The 16,792-nt window shown below is 49.7% G+C and overlaps 2 protein-coding genes across 2 annotated transcripts; both read left to right on the top strand.

Moving 5' to 3' along the window:
• Positions 1 to 9,667: 9,667 nt before the first annotated feature.
• LOC131483264 (speedy protein E4-like) lies at positions 9,668 to 12,685 on the top strand. The gene is made up of 7 exons (XM_058681017.1): positions 9,668 to 9,749; positions 10,234 to 10,421; positions 10,452 to 10,659; positions 11,026 to 11,084; positions 11,513 to 11,598; positions 12,258 to 12,426; positions 12,554 to 12,685. The coding sequence occupies exons 1-7, from the start codon at positions 9,668 to 9,670 to the stop codon at positions 12,611 to 12,613; spliced, it is 852 nt and encodes a 283-aa protein (XP_058537000.1). The 3' UTR covers positions 12,614 to 12,685.
• A 1,247-nt stretch (positions 12,686 to 13,932) lies between these two features.
• Positions 13,933 to 15,656, top strand: LOC131483294 (T-complex protein 1 subunit theta-like). Its single transcript, XM_058681162.1, is given in 3 exon segments — positions 13,933 to 14,520; positions 14,523 to 14,936; positions 14,939 to 15,656. Coding segments are annotated over 3 exon segments (1,638 nt in total). The 5' UTR covers positions 13,933 to 13,961; the 3' UTR covers positions 15,604 to 15,656.
• The last annotated feature ends 1,136 nt before the right edge of the window (positions 15,657 to 16,792 follow it).

Raw genomic sequence — 16,792 nt, 5'->3', positions numbered from 1 at the left:
AAGCAGTCAAGGACAGCACAAAGCCTTGGGACCTGCACTCACGTGGTAGACCTGGAAGAGGATCTGGGCTCCTGATTGGGATCAGCGCAGCTCCGGCCGTTGTGGTCACTTGGGGAGTGAATCATCGGATGGAAGCTATTTCCCTCTGTCTCTCCTCCTCTCTGTACATCTGACTTTGAAATAAAAACAAAGACATCTTTTGAAAATATAAGAACAGCTGGAATGGTTTGTAGGCCAGCCAGGAAAGGCCACTGCTCCTGGCAGGACTAAGGAGGTGGACTAAGTAGTGTTAGCCCACTGACCCACCAGTATGTGAGAAATTTGCTTTGGGAGAGATTCTGATGGAGGAGTTTGGGATACTAGTCTGTCAGGACACAGTCCTGGCAGGTGAGCGCAAGAACCACAATAAGTTGCATTCCAGACCAGACCAGGCAAAGGTACCCAGCAACATCTATTTGCCACAGGTTGGTGGCAGATTAGTGTACTGAACCAGTACATATCACCCACTGGTGAATCTGAGTACCAGGACAGAGTGTGGGTCAGGCCAGATTTGGTCACAACACATACCAGTACACATTACAGCTGGGATTGGGTGCCTACCTGGCTGGGCTAGACTGGAACCCTCCCTCACCAGCTGGAATGGGGGCTGGGCCCGATGGGCCCGGCTACAGCACACATTGGAAATGCCAAGGCAAGGTGGGCTATGCCACACTAGACTGCAATACCCAATCAGCACACGTGAGAACCGGGGGAGGTGGGGGCAAAGCTGTGTCAGGGAAAGTGGATGGCTCCCCTGCTGGACCGCCATGTCCCACTGGAAGAGCGTGAGTTGGGATGGAGGCACACCAAACCGGTCAAGGCTACAACACCTGTGCGCCTCATGGAAGCCAGATCAGGGAAGAGCCAGGCTGGGCTGACTGTCCCTACTGGTGCACGCATGAAGCAGAATGGCTGAGGGTTGCTTGGGCTTTGCCACAGCTTCAGATGGCAGATGCTGGCACTGGGGGCTAATTCTGTCAAGTTCAACTGCAGAACCACCTGGAAAGTGCATGATCCAGGAGTGGGCCCAGGAGGGAAATAGTGGGCACCTCCCTCTTGGGTTACCACTCCCACTAGAAAACCAGTCCTGAAAACCAGGACTGGGGCAGACCTGGCGGGACAGAACATCACCTCCCAGGATGGGTGTGGGCTGGACAGTGGGGCTGGTTGGCTTGAACGCGGCTTCAATGCCCACCAACATGCATGAGAGTTGAATGGGATGTGGGACAGGCTGGACCAGTTTGCTGTACATACGGGCAAGCATGGGCACCAGGGCAGGGGATGGGCCTGGTGGGGGTTATTGTGGGTTGCTATGACTAGGCTGCAGGTCCCAATGGTTTTTTTGCCTGAGGGCCGAGTGTGTGGTGGGCAGAATCAGGATGCACTGCAACACCCTTTGGTTCATGTGGAAGACAGGGCTGGAAATGCAAATAGAACTGACCCAGCAATTGCAACCACCAGCATATGCTCAAGCTGACTGGGGTGACGAACTGTGCCAGACCCTGCACTGGCACGCACACGCAAGAATCTGTTCTGGGATCACCTCACATGAAGTTCCGCTGGGGATCCCTCCAACTGAACTGCTGATCTCAGAAGCCCAACCATGAAGAGAAGTGTAGGTTCCAAGCTCTGTTCAAGGAGTCAAAGTGTCAAAGCTGAGCCTCCTCAGAGGCTCAGACGGAGCAGTGGACAGCATTTCCAGGTGCACGTGGAAGATATGGCAGTCCATCAGAAACTGCAGAGGACACTTGGTACCACAACAGAGGACAGAAGACAGAACAAAGCATTCAACAATCCCACCATGTGTTGCCAATGAAAACCTAGGCAAATGGAGACTCTAAGGTGGACTAAGTCAACCAGTGGATTCTGGAGAGATTCCATCATGCTTGTAATGCTGAGAGTGGCAGGAATTCTAAACAGTTGAGCTACCAGAACGTCTTGAGCAGGAGCCTCAGAGCATGCCCCGAGTCGGGGACTTGGGATGGGGTGGGAGGCTGGGTGGGGCTTCTCCCTTTATTTCCCTTCTTAAAACAGATACAGAAAAAAAAATACGGAAACAATGGTCTTACCCAATTTCTTGTAGCCCCTGACCGTATGTGCCCTAAACAACTATGAAAATGTATCAAAATTAAAAAAAAAAACAACCAGGGTAGGCGTATGACACACTGACTTAGGTCTCAGCACTCGCTGAAACACACAAGAGCTCTCTCTGGGAGCAGGACATTCCAGGTCAGTGCATAGCACACACTGGGTGCAGGACAACCTGCATTGCACTTGGAGCTAAACTGTGGCAACAACTCCACAGTCCCTGTGTGATGAACAGAATCACTGGTGGCATCTCCCGATGGGGGCGGGTGTAGCACTTAGCTTCAGAAAGTGGAAGCCTTGGGAGAAATAAGATCTGGTGGAATAACTCCTTGAGGGACACATTTCAGCACACAGAAGAATGTTAGCCCGTGTGAAGCACCCAAGGCCACATTCCAGGAACTAGGAGAGGACAGAATGACAGCAGAGGGGCAAATGGAGACTGACAGACACAGGAAAGCAGCAGACAAAACGCTGTGGTGTTGCAGGGACCAGTACCCCAGCGGCATTCAGCAAGTGGCGATCTGCATGGCACTGGCAGTCAGAACCTCACCAGCAACAAGGTGGCAAGGGGCGTTCACCAGAAGCCTAGGAGGAGAACTGCTATGTGTTGTGACCGAACCTGGCCTGATCCACACTCTGTTCTGCTGCTCAGATTCGCAAGTGGGTGATGTGTACTGGTTCACTACCCAACTTTTCATCCTACAGATACAGAATACACTTTTGGTTTTCATCAGTGAATGGAACGTTCTCAGACACTGACCATGTTTAGGCCACAAAACAAGCCTCAGCAAAAATTTTAAAAATCAAAATTGTACCATGCATCATGGAGTGAGCTAGAGACCAAAAAGTCAAAACAGCCAAGAAGACTTGCAAACACATGCATTCTGAATAATCTATTACCACATGAGCACTGGATTAGAGAGGAAATCAAAGGGGAGATTTAAACATTGCTTGAAACCAATGAAGGCATCCACACAACAGATCAAACCTTAAGAGACACAATCAAGCCAGTGTGAAGAGCAAAACTCATCTCAATCCATGCTTACATTCAAAAACTCGAAAAGCATCAAGTAAATCCACTATCCTCACAGGTGAGAAACTAGACCAACAACAGCAAGCAATCCCAAGATCACTACGCAAAAAGAAATCATCAAAATGAGGGAGGAAATAAACCAAATAGACACCAAGAGTACGGTTCATCAGATCAATGAATCAAAGAGCTGGTTCTCTGAGAAAATCAACAACATACACTCCCCACTAGCACAAGGAGTCAAACCAAGGAGGCAGAAGATACACATCAATAGCCTCAGACATCAGAAAGGAAACATAACAACTGATACCTCAGACACACAGAGAATTAGTACGAACTATCACAAGCAACTATACAGCAACAAATCAGAAGAGCTAGTAGACATGGATAGATTTTTGGACACACACAATCCAGCAAGACTGAATCAAGAAGCAATTCACAATCCCAATAGACCTATAACATCATTGGGGTATGTGTATGTTTCAGTCCTATCCACTCAATCTTAACCATCTCAAAAAAAAAAAAAAGTTCAGAGAACTAATAGTGATATCCCATTGGTCACTGGTCATCTTTGACTTTTGCTAACTCATTTCTGCTTTCAAGATCCTGTGAAGAAGAGAAATACATGCATATATGAAATATCCCTCAGAACAAAGCATTTCCCCACAAAGCAGTTGCCTAGCTTGTTTTATGATTTCTTTTGCTTAATATATATCAATGTAGGCAAAGCGATTTGGCCTAGTGGCTAAAGATCTCGCCTTGAATTGCTGGGATCCCATATGGGCGCTTGTTCTAATCCCGGCAGCTCCTCTTCCCATCCACCTCCCTGTTTGTGGCCTGGGAAAGCAGTCAAGGATGGCCCAAAGCCTGGGGACCCCGACCTGCATGGGAGACCTCATGGAAATTCCTCTCTCCTAGCTTCGGATTGGCGCAGCACCGGCCGTTGCGCTCACTTGGGGAGTGAATCATTGGACGTAACATTCTCCTCACTGACTCTCCTACTCTCTGAATATCTGGCTGTGCAATAAAAATACATTTTTAATAATAATAATAATAATAATAATAAAAAATCAGTGCTGCTCCTGATGTGATGATGGCTCAATTGGATAATCCTAACCTTGCAAGCACCAAGATTCTATATGGGTGCTGCTTTGTCTTCTGCTTCTCCATTTCCTAACTAGCTCTCTACTTGTGGCCTTGGAGGACACAGAGAATGGCCGAAAGCCTGGGGACCCTGCACCTCTGTGGGTGACCTGGACAAAGCTTCTAGCTCCTGGCTTCTGACTGGCTTGGCTCTGGCTGTGTGGTCACTGGAGAGTGAATATATAGCCATTCACACAATTCAAGGGAGTCTGTGTACCACGTGACTCTCAGAAGCACTGTTTGTTCTACGTGACATTGCCATGTAACCTATCGATGGATCATGGCACATGCATACAGTGGAAAATTCAAAGCTTACAAAAAAGCAATGAGAAACAAACGTCTGTAGAAGAATCTCTAGGTCAAACTCTTAAGCGAAGCAAACATAAAAGGCAGCTGTTGTGTGTACATTAAAGGGGGGAATGATGGTGCAATAGAGTAAGGACACGTTGAAACAGATGGAGAAACATTAGCCAGTGTGAAGCAGAGAGGGCACATTCCAGCAAATGGGAGAGGACTGAATCACAGCAGAGGGGGACCTGGAGACTGTCACACGCAAGAAAGCAGTAGACACAATGGTGTGGTGTTGCAGAGACCGATATCCCAGCTGCTTTCAGAACAGCACTGACAGCCAGAACTGCACCAGCAACAAGGTGGGAGGGACTTTCACAAGGAGCTCAGAAGGTGAAGCCACACAAACAACTGCCCGTTCTGCTGGCTAGTTTGATTTGAGCAGGAGCAGACAGAGCAGTACGTCCCAGATGGGCAGTGAGGGAACAGGGTGGATTTAACAGCCCAGTTTGCCCCATAAAGCCGAGTCAGGTGTCATTTTATATAGGGAGGCAAAGGCTATGGGACAGGACTGTGCATGCACTGAGCTGGGAGTGAACTCATTTCTGGCTCATTTGTTGAGTGAACTGCAACAAAGTGCCATCAAAAGATAGGTACAGGTAATCCTCAACCTGATAGCCAGCAGATCAAGAACCTGACACATCACGTGCCACTTTGTCCAGTGTGGAAAGACTTTAAGACTGTAGGGACAAGAGTGAGCTGTGCATGTGCTGAACTGGGATGAACTCACTGAGCTCAGTGCATTGCACTGGTCCCACAGGGAAAGAATACTGACTTTGGCACTGGATGGACCAAAATAGGCACATGTGGCCCTCAGGCCTAACAGTCAACAGGCTCTGGCAAGATCAGCACCAACAACAACCTAGCTATAGAGGACACCTGATGTCTCACTAATCCTGGGACCTGCTCCAACTCAAAACGGGAAAAAAGTTGCAGAGACAATGGTGCAGCCTCAGCATGCTATCACAGGAGGTGGAGAGTGGGGAATCAGGAGCTGGGGCTATGGAGAGCATCCTGGAAATCTAACATAAGAACCCAGACCTGGAACTCGTGGAGGGAGTGGCACAAGGAATTCCAAACTAAGAGCCATATCCCAACCACAACAAGAAAAATCAAATTGTAGACTTGTGGGTGACACAGCTTAGAAACCTGCCCCAAGGAGAAGAATCTCACAACCTGAAGTACACTGACCAAGAGAAAAGAAGAGACAGAGACACAATGAATGTTACTGAAGACTTCCTTGCTAAGCAGCAAAAGCCTTGGTCAACCTCACAGTCAGCTGAGGAAGACATCAAGACTATGAGGGAGAACCCTGAAGACTCTCGGATCCTCACAAAGGACTATCAGTACGGGCACCAAGGACTTCATCCCAACAGCCAAGGAGAACACGGGGAATTGGAGTGCCTTTGGAGGCCGAGAACTCCGAGGTCACCCAGCCCCGTTGGGATCTACTACATGGGATCGAAGATGCACAAATCCTTCCTTCCTTGCAGGATCCAAGGTCCTCGCAACAACAGCCAGGACCCCTGAGTGGTCTGCAGAAACAGAAGAACACTAAACTGCCTTCGGGACTAGGCAGAGGAGCTTTTTCTGGTCCTTACTTAGTTCCAGCTTGGATCCCCACCCTCTCTTGCAAGGACCATCAGGGTCGCTCCAGATTCCCCACCACCACCCCCACAAAAAGAAAACTAGAATAGATAGACACAGAAGTACAAGGAAAGCTTAGAACCAGACAGGAAACAGTCACCGTGGATCCACACAGACCTTACTAGGTAGGACACAAATGATTAGTTACTCCTCACTAGGGTATTGCAGATTTCTCAGCACACCCCTCCTAAAACTGTTCTGCACCTCAACTGTTGAAAGGCCTTGTTAGATTTATAAGCCAGTTTACACTATCCTAAAATCAGCAAAATTATGCTTCAACACTATAAACTGCTAAATACTCAAATGAAAATATAGACACGAGATAGCTGAATAGTACCCGATGGCTACTTAAAGGTGTATAGCAACCGGTTCTGTGCATAAAAACAAATGGAAATGTCAATGAAGTAGTCACAGGATGTGGTTAAGGACTTGCATTGTTTTAGCATATTGATTACTCAATACCATGTCAATCAATTCCATCAAGTTGGAAATTGTTGTTGATGTTGTGCTGGGGCTTTCAATTGATCGGGATGATATTCTGCCAGCTCTACCTTCAGACCACAGATGGTCTCCCCAAGAAACTGCTGAATTTATCTGGACAAAAAGATGCTGCACTCTAGGCTTGCTATATGCTTGCGATGAAAGAATCTTGACTGAATTTGAACTGTAATACTGCACCAAGGTGGAGGAATTCACCATGGGGGGAGGACACTGGTAGGAGTTGGGGGAATCCCAGAGCCTATGAAACTGTCTCACAAAATGCAACAAAATTAATAAAAAAACGAATTATGCTTAAAACATTTGTGCAAATAATAGCCTTATCCGCTGTCCTGTAGCCCTTGACACTTTGTGCCCTAATCAACCATGTGAAGATTATCACAAATAAAGAAAACAAAAGTCATGAGTGTCCCAGGAGGAGCAGAAAGGGAAGCTGGGATTCAAGGTGTCTTCAGTGAAATCATAGGCAAAGTTTCCCTAATCCAGTGAAAGAACTAGGAAACAACATCCAGGAAGAACACACAACTCCCAACAGGCTTAACCAAGAGTGGTCATCACCAAGACACATGATAAGCAAGCTCTCCTCAATTGAACATCAATAAAACATCCTTAAATTCTACGTGAAAAAAATGAACGGACAAATAAAACCATGCCAATTAAACTCACAGGAGACCTCACACAGGAAACTCCACAGGCCAGAAGACAATGCAGCAACATAGTCCCAGAGTCCCAGACCAAAACATTGTCGGCCCACGATGTCGTACCCAGCAAAATTTCCCTTTGTCTTAGAAAATGACATAAAATTTTTCCACAGTTAACAAAGGTTAAAAGAATTTGCCTCCTCCAAAACTGCACAACACAGGATACTTCAAGATGTTCTCTTTTTTTTATTGCATTTCATTTTTTTAATTAATTACATTGCATTATGTGATACATTTTTTATGCATTGGGATTCCCCCCTCCCTTCCCAAAATCCTCCCTCCACGGTGGATTGCTCCACCTTGTTACATTTCCAAAGTTCAAATTCAGGTGACATTCTTTCATTGGAGGTATTTACCAAGCATAAAGGCCAGCACCTTATTGTCCTCGTAAGTTCAATGGTTTCTTGGTGGGACCATCTCTAGTCTGAAGGTAGAGCCGGCAGAGTATCATCCCAATCAATTAAAAGCCCCGACATAATATTTCCAACCATTTACAACATTGTGGTATTAATTGACATGGTATTGATTAACCAATATGTTAATAGGAAAATGCAGGTTCTCAACCACAACCTGTGACTTCTTCATAGAATTTCAATTTTACTTTATATTCAACCATGTTCTATACATCTTAAAATGGCTTAGATTGCTATTCAGCTGTCTCATGCCTATTTTAATTTTAGTATTTAGCAGTTTATAGCATTGAAGCACGTTTTCGCTGAACCTGGCTGTTTTTCAGGTGGTCTAACTCTATAATTCTAACAGGATATATGTCAACAGTTTAGGTGAGCATGTATAGGAGGGGTGTGCAGAGAAATCTTCCATACCCCAGTGAGGAGTAACTAAACTTTGTGTCCCACCAGTGAGTTATAAGTGCATCCCCACTGACCGTTTCCTGTCTGTTTATAAGCATCTCTTGACAGAGTAAAGGAATAGCACCCACCAAAACCAACAACATCCCAGGAAAAGAACAACACAAGACTAAATCAATGAACAACCCATTGCTAAAAGGACACGACCAAATTACCACCCATTCCTAGTAACCCTCAATACAAATGGCTGAAACTCATCAAGCAAACATCACAGATTAGCAGACTAGAACTAAAGAAAACGAAAACAAACAAACAAAAACTGAAACACACATCTGTCTCTTGCCAACAGGAAACATATCTCACCAACAAACTATATGAACATAACCAGCGGAAACTCTACCTCATGGATTTTGGAGAAGTGGGTCTCCTCACTTGCTAAGCCTGAGCAGTGGACAGCATGCCCAGATGCACTTGGGCCATAGGGCAGCTCACCGAGGTCTGCAGACATTTAGTACCATGTAGACGATGGGAGACAGAACAACTCGGACAACTCTACAAACCAGGATTTAGCATCAAGCATCTGGGCAAACAGACACTCTAAGGTGGACAATGTCAGTCAGTGGACCTTAGAAGAAGAATTTCCTCAATCTTGCAGCAACAAAACCAACACCATTTCAGAACTATCAAAACCACTTAAGCAGTCCCCTCAGAGCCTGATCCACATCTGGGACCTGGGATCATATGGGGTGGCTGTCCTCCATCCCCAGCCACTCATGCGCTTAGGATGCTGGGTATGGCTTCACCTCTTCTTCTTCCCTTTCCCCAAGAACACAGAGAAGAAAATGAACATCAGAAACGATGGTGTCATGCATGTGAGCCTATTCCTCGACCCTTCCCATGGGATAGAGTGGTACATGGACATGGATCCATCTCAACTACACAATCAACATCAAAATAAAATCATTTTATAAAACTTGTTGCAGATGAGTAGGGAGGCCAGAGGCCTGGAGTGTGGCTGTGGACAGTGTGGTCAGAGATGGGGTCCTGGGTCAACCAAACGAATGGTCCACACAGGGTCAAGTGTCAGGCAGGTATGGCAGTTGCTCTTGCGATGATTAGAGCTGGTTGCCAGGTTGGAATAACAGATGACATCAGAGGATTCTGCCCCTCCTGATTGGAGGAGCCACACTCGGTGGCACCTGCCAGCACTGGCTAACTGCATCTTCTCTGAGCTGGGCTTCAGTGTTGACTCCCAGGCTGAGGAAGACACGGTGTGCGCTTGAGCCAGACAGGCTTGATCGGGAAGGACTGTGAGAGATCAGGGTGTGGGTCCGCGACAGGGAGCCAGGGCTTTGAGAAAGACCATGGCCAGCTGTGAAGCAGACTCCCAGATCGAGGACTGTCCCCTGGAGGCGCTGGTGGCTGATGAAGTCCCAGGACCATCAGGTGAGGGGCCCCGAGGGAGTGGGAACTGAGAAGGTTGATGGGGAGGAGGAGGGTGGCAGCAGTCCTAGGGAGCTGAGGACAAGTGTGATGGCAAAGCAGGCCTCGGGGTCCGGGATTGGAGGAGAGGCCTGGAGGAGGGGACCAGGATGCCCACCAGGACACAACCCCAGGGAGCTAGGCATGGCAGTGCTGAGACAGAGAAACCAGTGGTGGTCCTAGCTTCCTGAGGACGAGTAGGAGACAGGCTGGGCGTTGTTGGGTGTTGGGGGTGGTGGCAAGTGTGCCATGTGTCAAGGAGCAGGCGGCCTCAGGAGCAGGCCCCAGGCTGGGGCTGGGGAGCATGGCCGGCTTCAGTTACTCTGTGGGGACCAAACTACAGACGGCCCATCACAACACAGCCAATTCCTTCCCACAGCCCCACGCATGGACACCAGCTCCGAACCCCAGAGTTCTGCCTGCAGCAGAAAGAGGCCTTGGTCCACAGCCTTCCCAAACTCGGGGTCGGACTCGGAGATGGAGGCGGCAACTGAGATGCAGGGCCCCTGCCCTCAGGGCTGCAGGGCGAGCTCGCCCCAGATCTCCAGCCAGAGGCGCAGACAAAGCACAGAGCCCATGAAGAGCTGGGCTGTGGAGTGGCTTCTCGGGCTGAAGATGAGGCTGAAGAAGCAGCATGTGTCAACAGGGTCGGACTCAGAGACGGAGGTGACACCTGTGCTGCAAGGGCACCTGGCCTCGGGGCTGCAGGGCGAGCTGGCTATGGAGCCCAACCCAAAGGTGCTGTTAAACAAGCGCACAAGCCCCATGGAGAGCTGGGCTGTGGAGTGGCTCATCGGGTCGAAGATGAGGCTGAAGAAGCAGCGTGTGTCCACGGTGCTGCCTGAGCACCACAAGGTCTTCAACAGGCTGCTCGGTAGGGGATGAGATGGGGTGGTGGGTGGGGGTCTTTGGGTGGGTCCTGGAGGACCAGGAAGAGCCTTGAGTGTGTAGTGAGAGAGTGTGTAGGTGAGAGACTCACCTTTCTGGGGCCTAGGGAGAGCCCTGGGTCTGCCATGCTCTCTGACACATGTCAGCTCTTGCTGCCCATGCCCACCAGTGGGGCTGGGGAGATGCCAGGGTCACTGTTATGCCGGGGTGTCTCCCACTGATCACCCCATGGAGACTCAAGTAGGGCTCAATGGCACATGGGCAGCCACTGCCATGTGCCTGCCTGAGACTTCCCCAGAAGAGGCCAGGGCCCGCCTGCTTCTCAGCCTAACACACTGGCCCTTTTTCCCAGAGGATCCCGTGGTCAAGCGGTTCCTGGCCTGGGACAAGCAGCTGAGACTATCTGACAAGGTGAGTGGGCCCAACACACACGGATAGATTGGGTTGGGGACACACGGCATAGCACCCCTGCAGTCATCTGCCCCTGCACGTGCCTCCACCCAGCACGCACACACAGTGCCTGCCCTTTCCTGACGGGCCCTGCATGTGTGACAGAGCCTGTGGCAGCTCTGCTCCCCACCGAGACTGCTGCCTCTGTGCCAGGCCCCAGGTCAGGCCAGCCCGGATGTTGCAACTCTGGTGGGCGTCCCTGATGATCTGGGTCCACGTCCCCTGCTTCCTGCTCCTCCAGAGCCCTGGGAACCCCAGCTGCCCTCACACAGACCCCTGGCAGTTGCAAGGCTACACTGGGTGGCAACAGCCCACAGCCCCAATCCCCAACACCCTGTCCTGATTCTCGTCAACTCAGGACTCATGTCGGGCTCCCCTCTCTCCCTCAGTACCTGCTGGCCATGGTCGTCGCCTACCTCAGCAGAGCCGGCCTCTTCTCCTGGCAGTACAGGCGCATCCATTTCTTTGTAGCTCTGTGAGTATTCTGCTTCCCAACTCTCTGCCCTGGCCCCTGTGGGCCTGAGTCCTCCGAACACCTGCAACAGCAGAGTCAGCTCCAACACCACACCCTCCCTCTGCTTCTCTGGCCTCCCAGCGCTGCTGCCCAGCCGGCTTCCGGGGCCACACTTTCTTATCCCTGACCTGCTGGGCCCAGGCCTGTGGGGCAGGGTCATGTCACAGTGCCCACAGGCTCTTACAGGCTTGGCCCTACTTTGCACATCTCTAGGCATCCATGTGGCACTGAGTGTAAGATGACAGCTCAGCTTCTGCCTTTTTTTGGCACATCGTTCACTCAGTACAAGGCCTTGGCTGCTACATGCCATGGGCCAGAGAGTGTGACAGGGAATGTGGAGCTACAAGCTGCATGTTGAAGGAGTGCATGGGAGTGCATGGACACGGTGTGTCTGCACTAGGGTGCATGTCTGCGCAGTTGGGGAGGTGTGTGCACCTACATCACGGTGAAGGGGTGGGGAGGGCAGGGATGGCATGGATGCAGTGCCCAGGGCGCAGTGGGAGGCATTCTCTGCCAGTTCAAGTCCAGCTAGAGGGGCAGTGAGGGTGCCCATCCAGAAGCTGGGCTAGCCAGTGGCCTTCCTGCTGGGAGCATGCCAAGAGATGGGCTTTCTTCCACAGCTACCTCGCCAACGACATGGAGGAGGACGACGAGGCCCCCAAGCAGGCCATCTTCTCCTTCCTCTATGGCAGGAACTACGCCCAGCGGCCCTTCTTCCACAAACTGCGCCTGCAGTTCATGCGCTGCATGGGCTGGAAGGCCAGGGTCACCCTGGAGGAGTGTGAGGAGGTAGGTGGGTGAGGCTGTGGCGGCTTGAGCAGGGCCCAGGAGCCGGGCTGCAGGGCCCGGGCTTGGGATGTGGGGACAGATCAGAAGGGCCAGGGAGGAGCCTCTGAGGGAGCGTTTGTCTTTCCAGATCCAAGCCTATGACCCAGAGCTCTGGGTGTGGGGGCGAGACCGGGCCCTCCTTTGCTAAGCGGCTGCACTGAGACCAGTGGGCACCGGCCAGAGGGCAGGTACGTGCAGGTCCTTGAGGTGGGCTGGCAGAGGGCTGTGTCCAGTCTGCGAGATCTGGGGGCCCCTTGAGCTGCACTCCCTTTGGTCATCCCCACCTTTCTAAAACCTTGTCCACATCCACACTGCGAGATCATTACATGGGACTGTGTGCACGTCCAAACCTGCCACTCAATTCTGCTGTGCTCTGCAGTCACCCACAGTCACTTTCCAACACCCCTCACCAGGTTGGCCACACCAGCATCAACACTGCCCCCTCACTCCCACCTCTGCCGCCTTGGCCCCTCCTGCAAGGTTCCACTCCAGCATGGCCACTGGATCTGCACACTTTTGTGGCAAGTGCACATGTGGGACATGCATGCATGAGTCTCCTTGTGGGTGGGGAGGGCACCAGCTAAACATCTCTATCTACTTTCCAAGTGTTCCTATGCTCATGGAATTTGCCAGAACGCTGGAAGGGTAAGCACTGGAACATCCCAGCACGTCAGGGATGTGGGCTGGGCAAGGACGCACCTTGAGCCGTGAGCTGAGTGGTGAGGGTCCAGGATTGGGCATGGGCTCTCCTGCTGGCGAGTGGCCCCACCTCAGGCCCAGAGTCAGGGACTCCCACGGACAGGCCCAGGATGGCTGAGGACCAGAGTTCAGGACCAAGGGCCAGGGCACCAGGGAGTCTGTCCCCCAGCCCACCCGTGCATGGGGACACAACTTCCTGAGAGTCACGTCTGACTGGGTCTCTCCTGCTTCCAGGTCGGTGAGCCAAGGGGAGGCATTCTTCAGCAGCAGCAGCAGCAACAGCCAAGACACCAAGGGCCACTGCGAGATGGCGGAGAGGCCTGCTGGGTGGCAGTCTAGAACAACCCAGACTCTTTTACATCAGCATCCCCACCATGAACTCCTGGGAGCTGTGGGCACTCCCAGGGCTGTGCGGTGGGACGGGCATCCTATCCAGTTCCATCTGGCCCGAGACTCCAACAAATTGGCACAATTGATCTCCTCCCCTGAGACAGCAGCTGCAGCCCTACCCATTTATTTATTTCATGAGTTCGTTTTCATCTGTCTGGTCCCCACGGTCGAAAACCATCAGAAGGGACCAGCATTTGGACTCATCATTGGGATGAATTGCACTCCAATTGCATTTCTAATGGAGTGCATATTCTGTAGTTAGCTCTTATATAATGTATACATTTATGATCTATTTTATGAAGAAAATATTTATAAAATCTATTTTTAGAGATAATTAAGTTTATCGCACAGAGTCTTGAAATAGCCACTGTTGACCGAGTGCCTGAACGGTTTGCTGCAGCCTGGTCATGGCGCATCACGTCCCCAAAGCTCCGGGCTTTGCCCAGATGCTCAAGGAAGGAGCCAAACATTTCTCGGGATTAGAAGAGGCTGTGTACAGCAACATACAAGCTTGCAAAGAGCTTGCCCACACTCGACGCACTACGTATGGACCGGATGGGAAGAACAAAATGGTTATCAACCATCTAGAGAAATTGTTTGTGACAAATGATGCGGCAACTATTTTAAAAGAACTAGAAGTACAGCATCCTGCTGCAAAAATGACTGTGATGGCCTCTCACATGCAAGAGCAAGAGGTGGGAGATGGCACAAACTTCGTTCTTATATTTGCTGGAGCTCTTCTGGAGCTAGCTGAAGAGCTTCTGAGGAACGGGCTATCGGTTTCAGAGGTCATAGAAGGTTACGAGATAGCTTGCAAAAAAGCTCATGAGATCCTTCCTGATTTGGTGTGTTGTTCTGCTAAAAACCTTCGCAATGTCGATGAAGTGTCATCTTTACTTCGTACCTCCATCATGAGTAAACAGTACGGCAATGAAGGGTTTCTGGCCAAGCTCATTGCTCAGGCATGTGCTTTTTTCCTGATTCTGGCCATTTCAATGTTGATAACATCAGAGTTTGTAAAATCCTGGGCCCTGGGATCTATTCCTCCTCAGTTTTACATGGCATGGTTTTTAAGAAAGAAACCGAAGGTGATGTAACATCTGTCCAAGACTCAAAAATAGCAGTATACTCTTGTCCTTTTGATGGCCTGATAACAGAAACCAAGGGAACTGTATTGATAAAGACTGCTGAGGAATTGATGCATTTTAGTAAGGGAGAAGAAAATCTCTCGGATACACAAGTCAAAGCTATTGCTGCTACTGGTGCAAATGTAATAGTGACTGGTGGCAAAGTGGCAGACATGGCTCTTCATTATGCAAAGAAATACAATATTATGTTGGTAAGGCTGAACTCTAAATGGGATTTCAGAAGACTTTGTAAAACATTGGTGCTACGGCTCTTCCCAGATTGACTCCTCCTGGCCTTGAAGAAATGGGGCAGTGTGATAGTGTTTACCTCTCAGCAGTTGGAGACACACAAGTGGTGGTTTTTCAGCATGAAAAGGAAGATGTTGCTATTTCCACCATAGTACTTCGAGGCTCCACGGACAACTTGATGGACGATATAGAAAGAGCAGTAGATGATGGTGTTAATACTTTCAAAGTTCTGACAAGGGATAAACGTCTTGTACCTGGAGGTGGAGCAACAGAAATTGAATTGGCCAAACAGATCACATCGTATGGAGAGACATGTCCTGGCCTGGAACAGTATGCTATGAAGAAGTTTGCTGAGGCATTCGAAGCTATTCCCCGGGCACTGGCAGAAAACACCGCTGTTAAGGCCAATGAAGTAATCTCTAAACTTTATGCAGTACATCAAGAAGGAAATAAGAATGTTGGATTGGACATTGAGGCAGCAGTTCCTGCTGTAAAGGACATGTTGGAAGCTGGTGTTCTAGATACTTACCTAGGAAAGTACTGGGCTATCAAACTGGCCACAAATGCTGCACTCACTGTGCTTAGAGTGCATCAGATCATCATGGCAAAACCAGCCGGTGGACCCAAGCCTCCTGGGGGGAAGAAAGACTGGGATGATGACCAAAATGATTGAATGGCCTCATTTTGACTGTAGCTCAAGGTTGTATTTGTAGTAGTGCTCTAGCAATTGCCTCATGTTTTCTTAGTTCCTTAGATTAAGTGTTTTGTGTTTCTGTCATCTTGATGATGTAATAAAAGTGTTACTAGCAAAAAAAAAAAAAATAGCCACTGTTGTTAAAAATGTTTTTCTATAGCTTTCTGTTAGCATTTTAATTCTTTTAAATATTTTTTAAAGATTTATTCATTTTATTACAGCCAGATATACACAGAGGAGGAGAGACAGAGAGGAAGATCATCTGTCCAATGTTTCACTCCCCAAGTGAGCCGCAACGGGCCGATGCGCACCGATTTGAAGCCGGGAACCTGGAACCTCTTCCGGGTCTCCCACGTGGGTGCAGTGTCCCAAAGCACTGGGCCATCCTCGACTGCTTTCCCAGGCCACAAGCAGGGAGCTGGATGGGAAGTGGAGCTGCTGGGATTAGAACCGGCGCCCATATGGGATCCCGGGGCGTGTTCAAGGCAAGGACTTTAGCCACTAGGCCACACAGCCGCTGGGCCCAGCATTTTAATTCTTACATACATGATACATACATATAATTTTGTTCCAGTTTAGAAATTTTTAAAAACTCTAATGCTTATATAATCTACGAGATAGTAAATCCTGCAATTTCCTGATTGAGTGTTTGTGGAGATATGGGTGTTTGTTAGTGACTTTTGCCAAGATTCCATTGTCAGGTTCATCTGGCCTTGACACCTTGAATTTGCATGAGGACCGTGGTCTGTCTCTATGTGAAGGGAGAATGTGAATTATACTTCTTGGGGACATGTAATAAAACAGTCTTCTTACCTCCACCATACATGCTGGCTTGACTCCCTCGCTGGACTCTGAGCACTAATGGTGACTGAGTCTTCACCTGTAAAGGGCCTTGGAGCGGGAGGTGTGGCCTGCACTGGAGTGCAGAAAGACCCAGGATGCAAACCTGGCAGGTGCCTGTAGGTTACATGATAGGGACAAGAAAAGTCAGCACCTGGTTTAGTGCCCAAAGCTCCACAGCCACCAGGGCTGGGCCACAGGCACACGCGGGAGGCTGACACCTCTGTAGGCAGCACCGGGCAGTGGGGACACTCACCTGTGCTCAGGGAAGACATGGCCACCCCTCCCTCAGGGACAGGCTCCCACACCTGGGGCTGCACCTCTTCCT

The sequence above is a fragment of the Ochotona princeps genome, chromosome 24 (genome assembly GCF_030435755.1).
Source record: "Ochotona princeps isolate mOchPri1 chromosome 24, mOchPri1.hap1, whole genome shotgun sequence".
Classification (NCBI taxonomy): Eukaryota; Metazoa; Chordata; class Mammalia; order Lagomorpha; family Ochotonidae; genus Ochotona; species Ochotona princeps.
Note: the sequence above shows the minus strand (reverse complement) of the source record. Positions and strands in the feature narration are given on the sequence as shown.

Bases quoted from the DNA above. Each gene is read 5' to 3' on its own strand.
- LOC131483264 (XM_058681017.1), top strand. From the start codon at position 9,668: ATGGCCAGCTGTGAAGCAGACTCCCAGATCGAGGACTGTCCCCTGGAG. The intron at 9,750-10,233 runs GTGAGGGGCCCC...CTTGGTCCACAG, and splicing joins TGAAGTCCCAGGACCATCAG to CCTTCCCAAACTCGGGGTCG. The intron at 10,660-11,025 runs GTAGGGGATGAG...CCTTTTTCCCAG, and splicing joins GGTCTTCAACAGGCTGCTCG to AGGATCCCGTGGTCAAGCGG.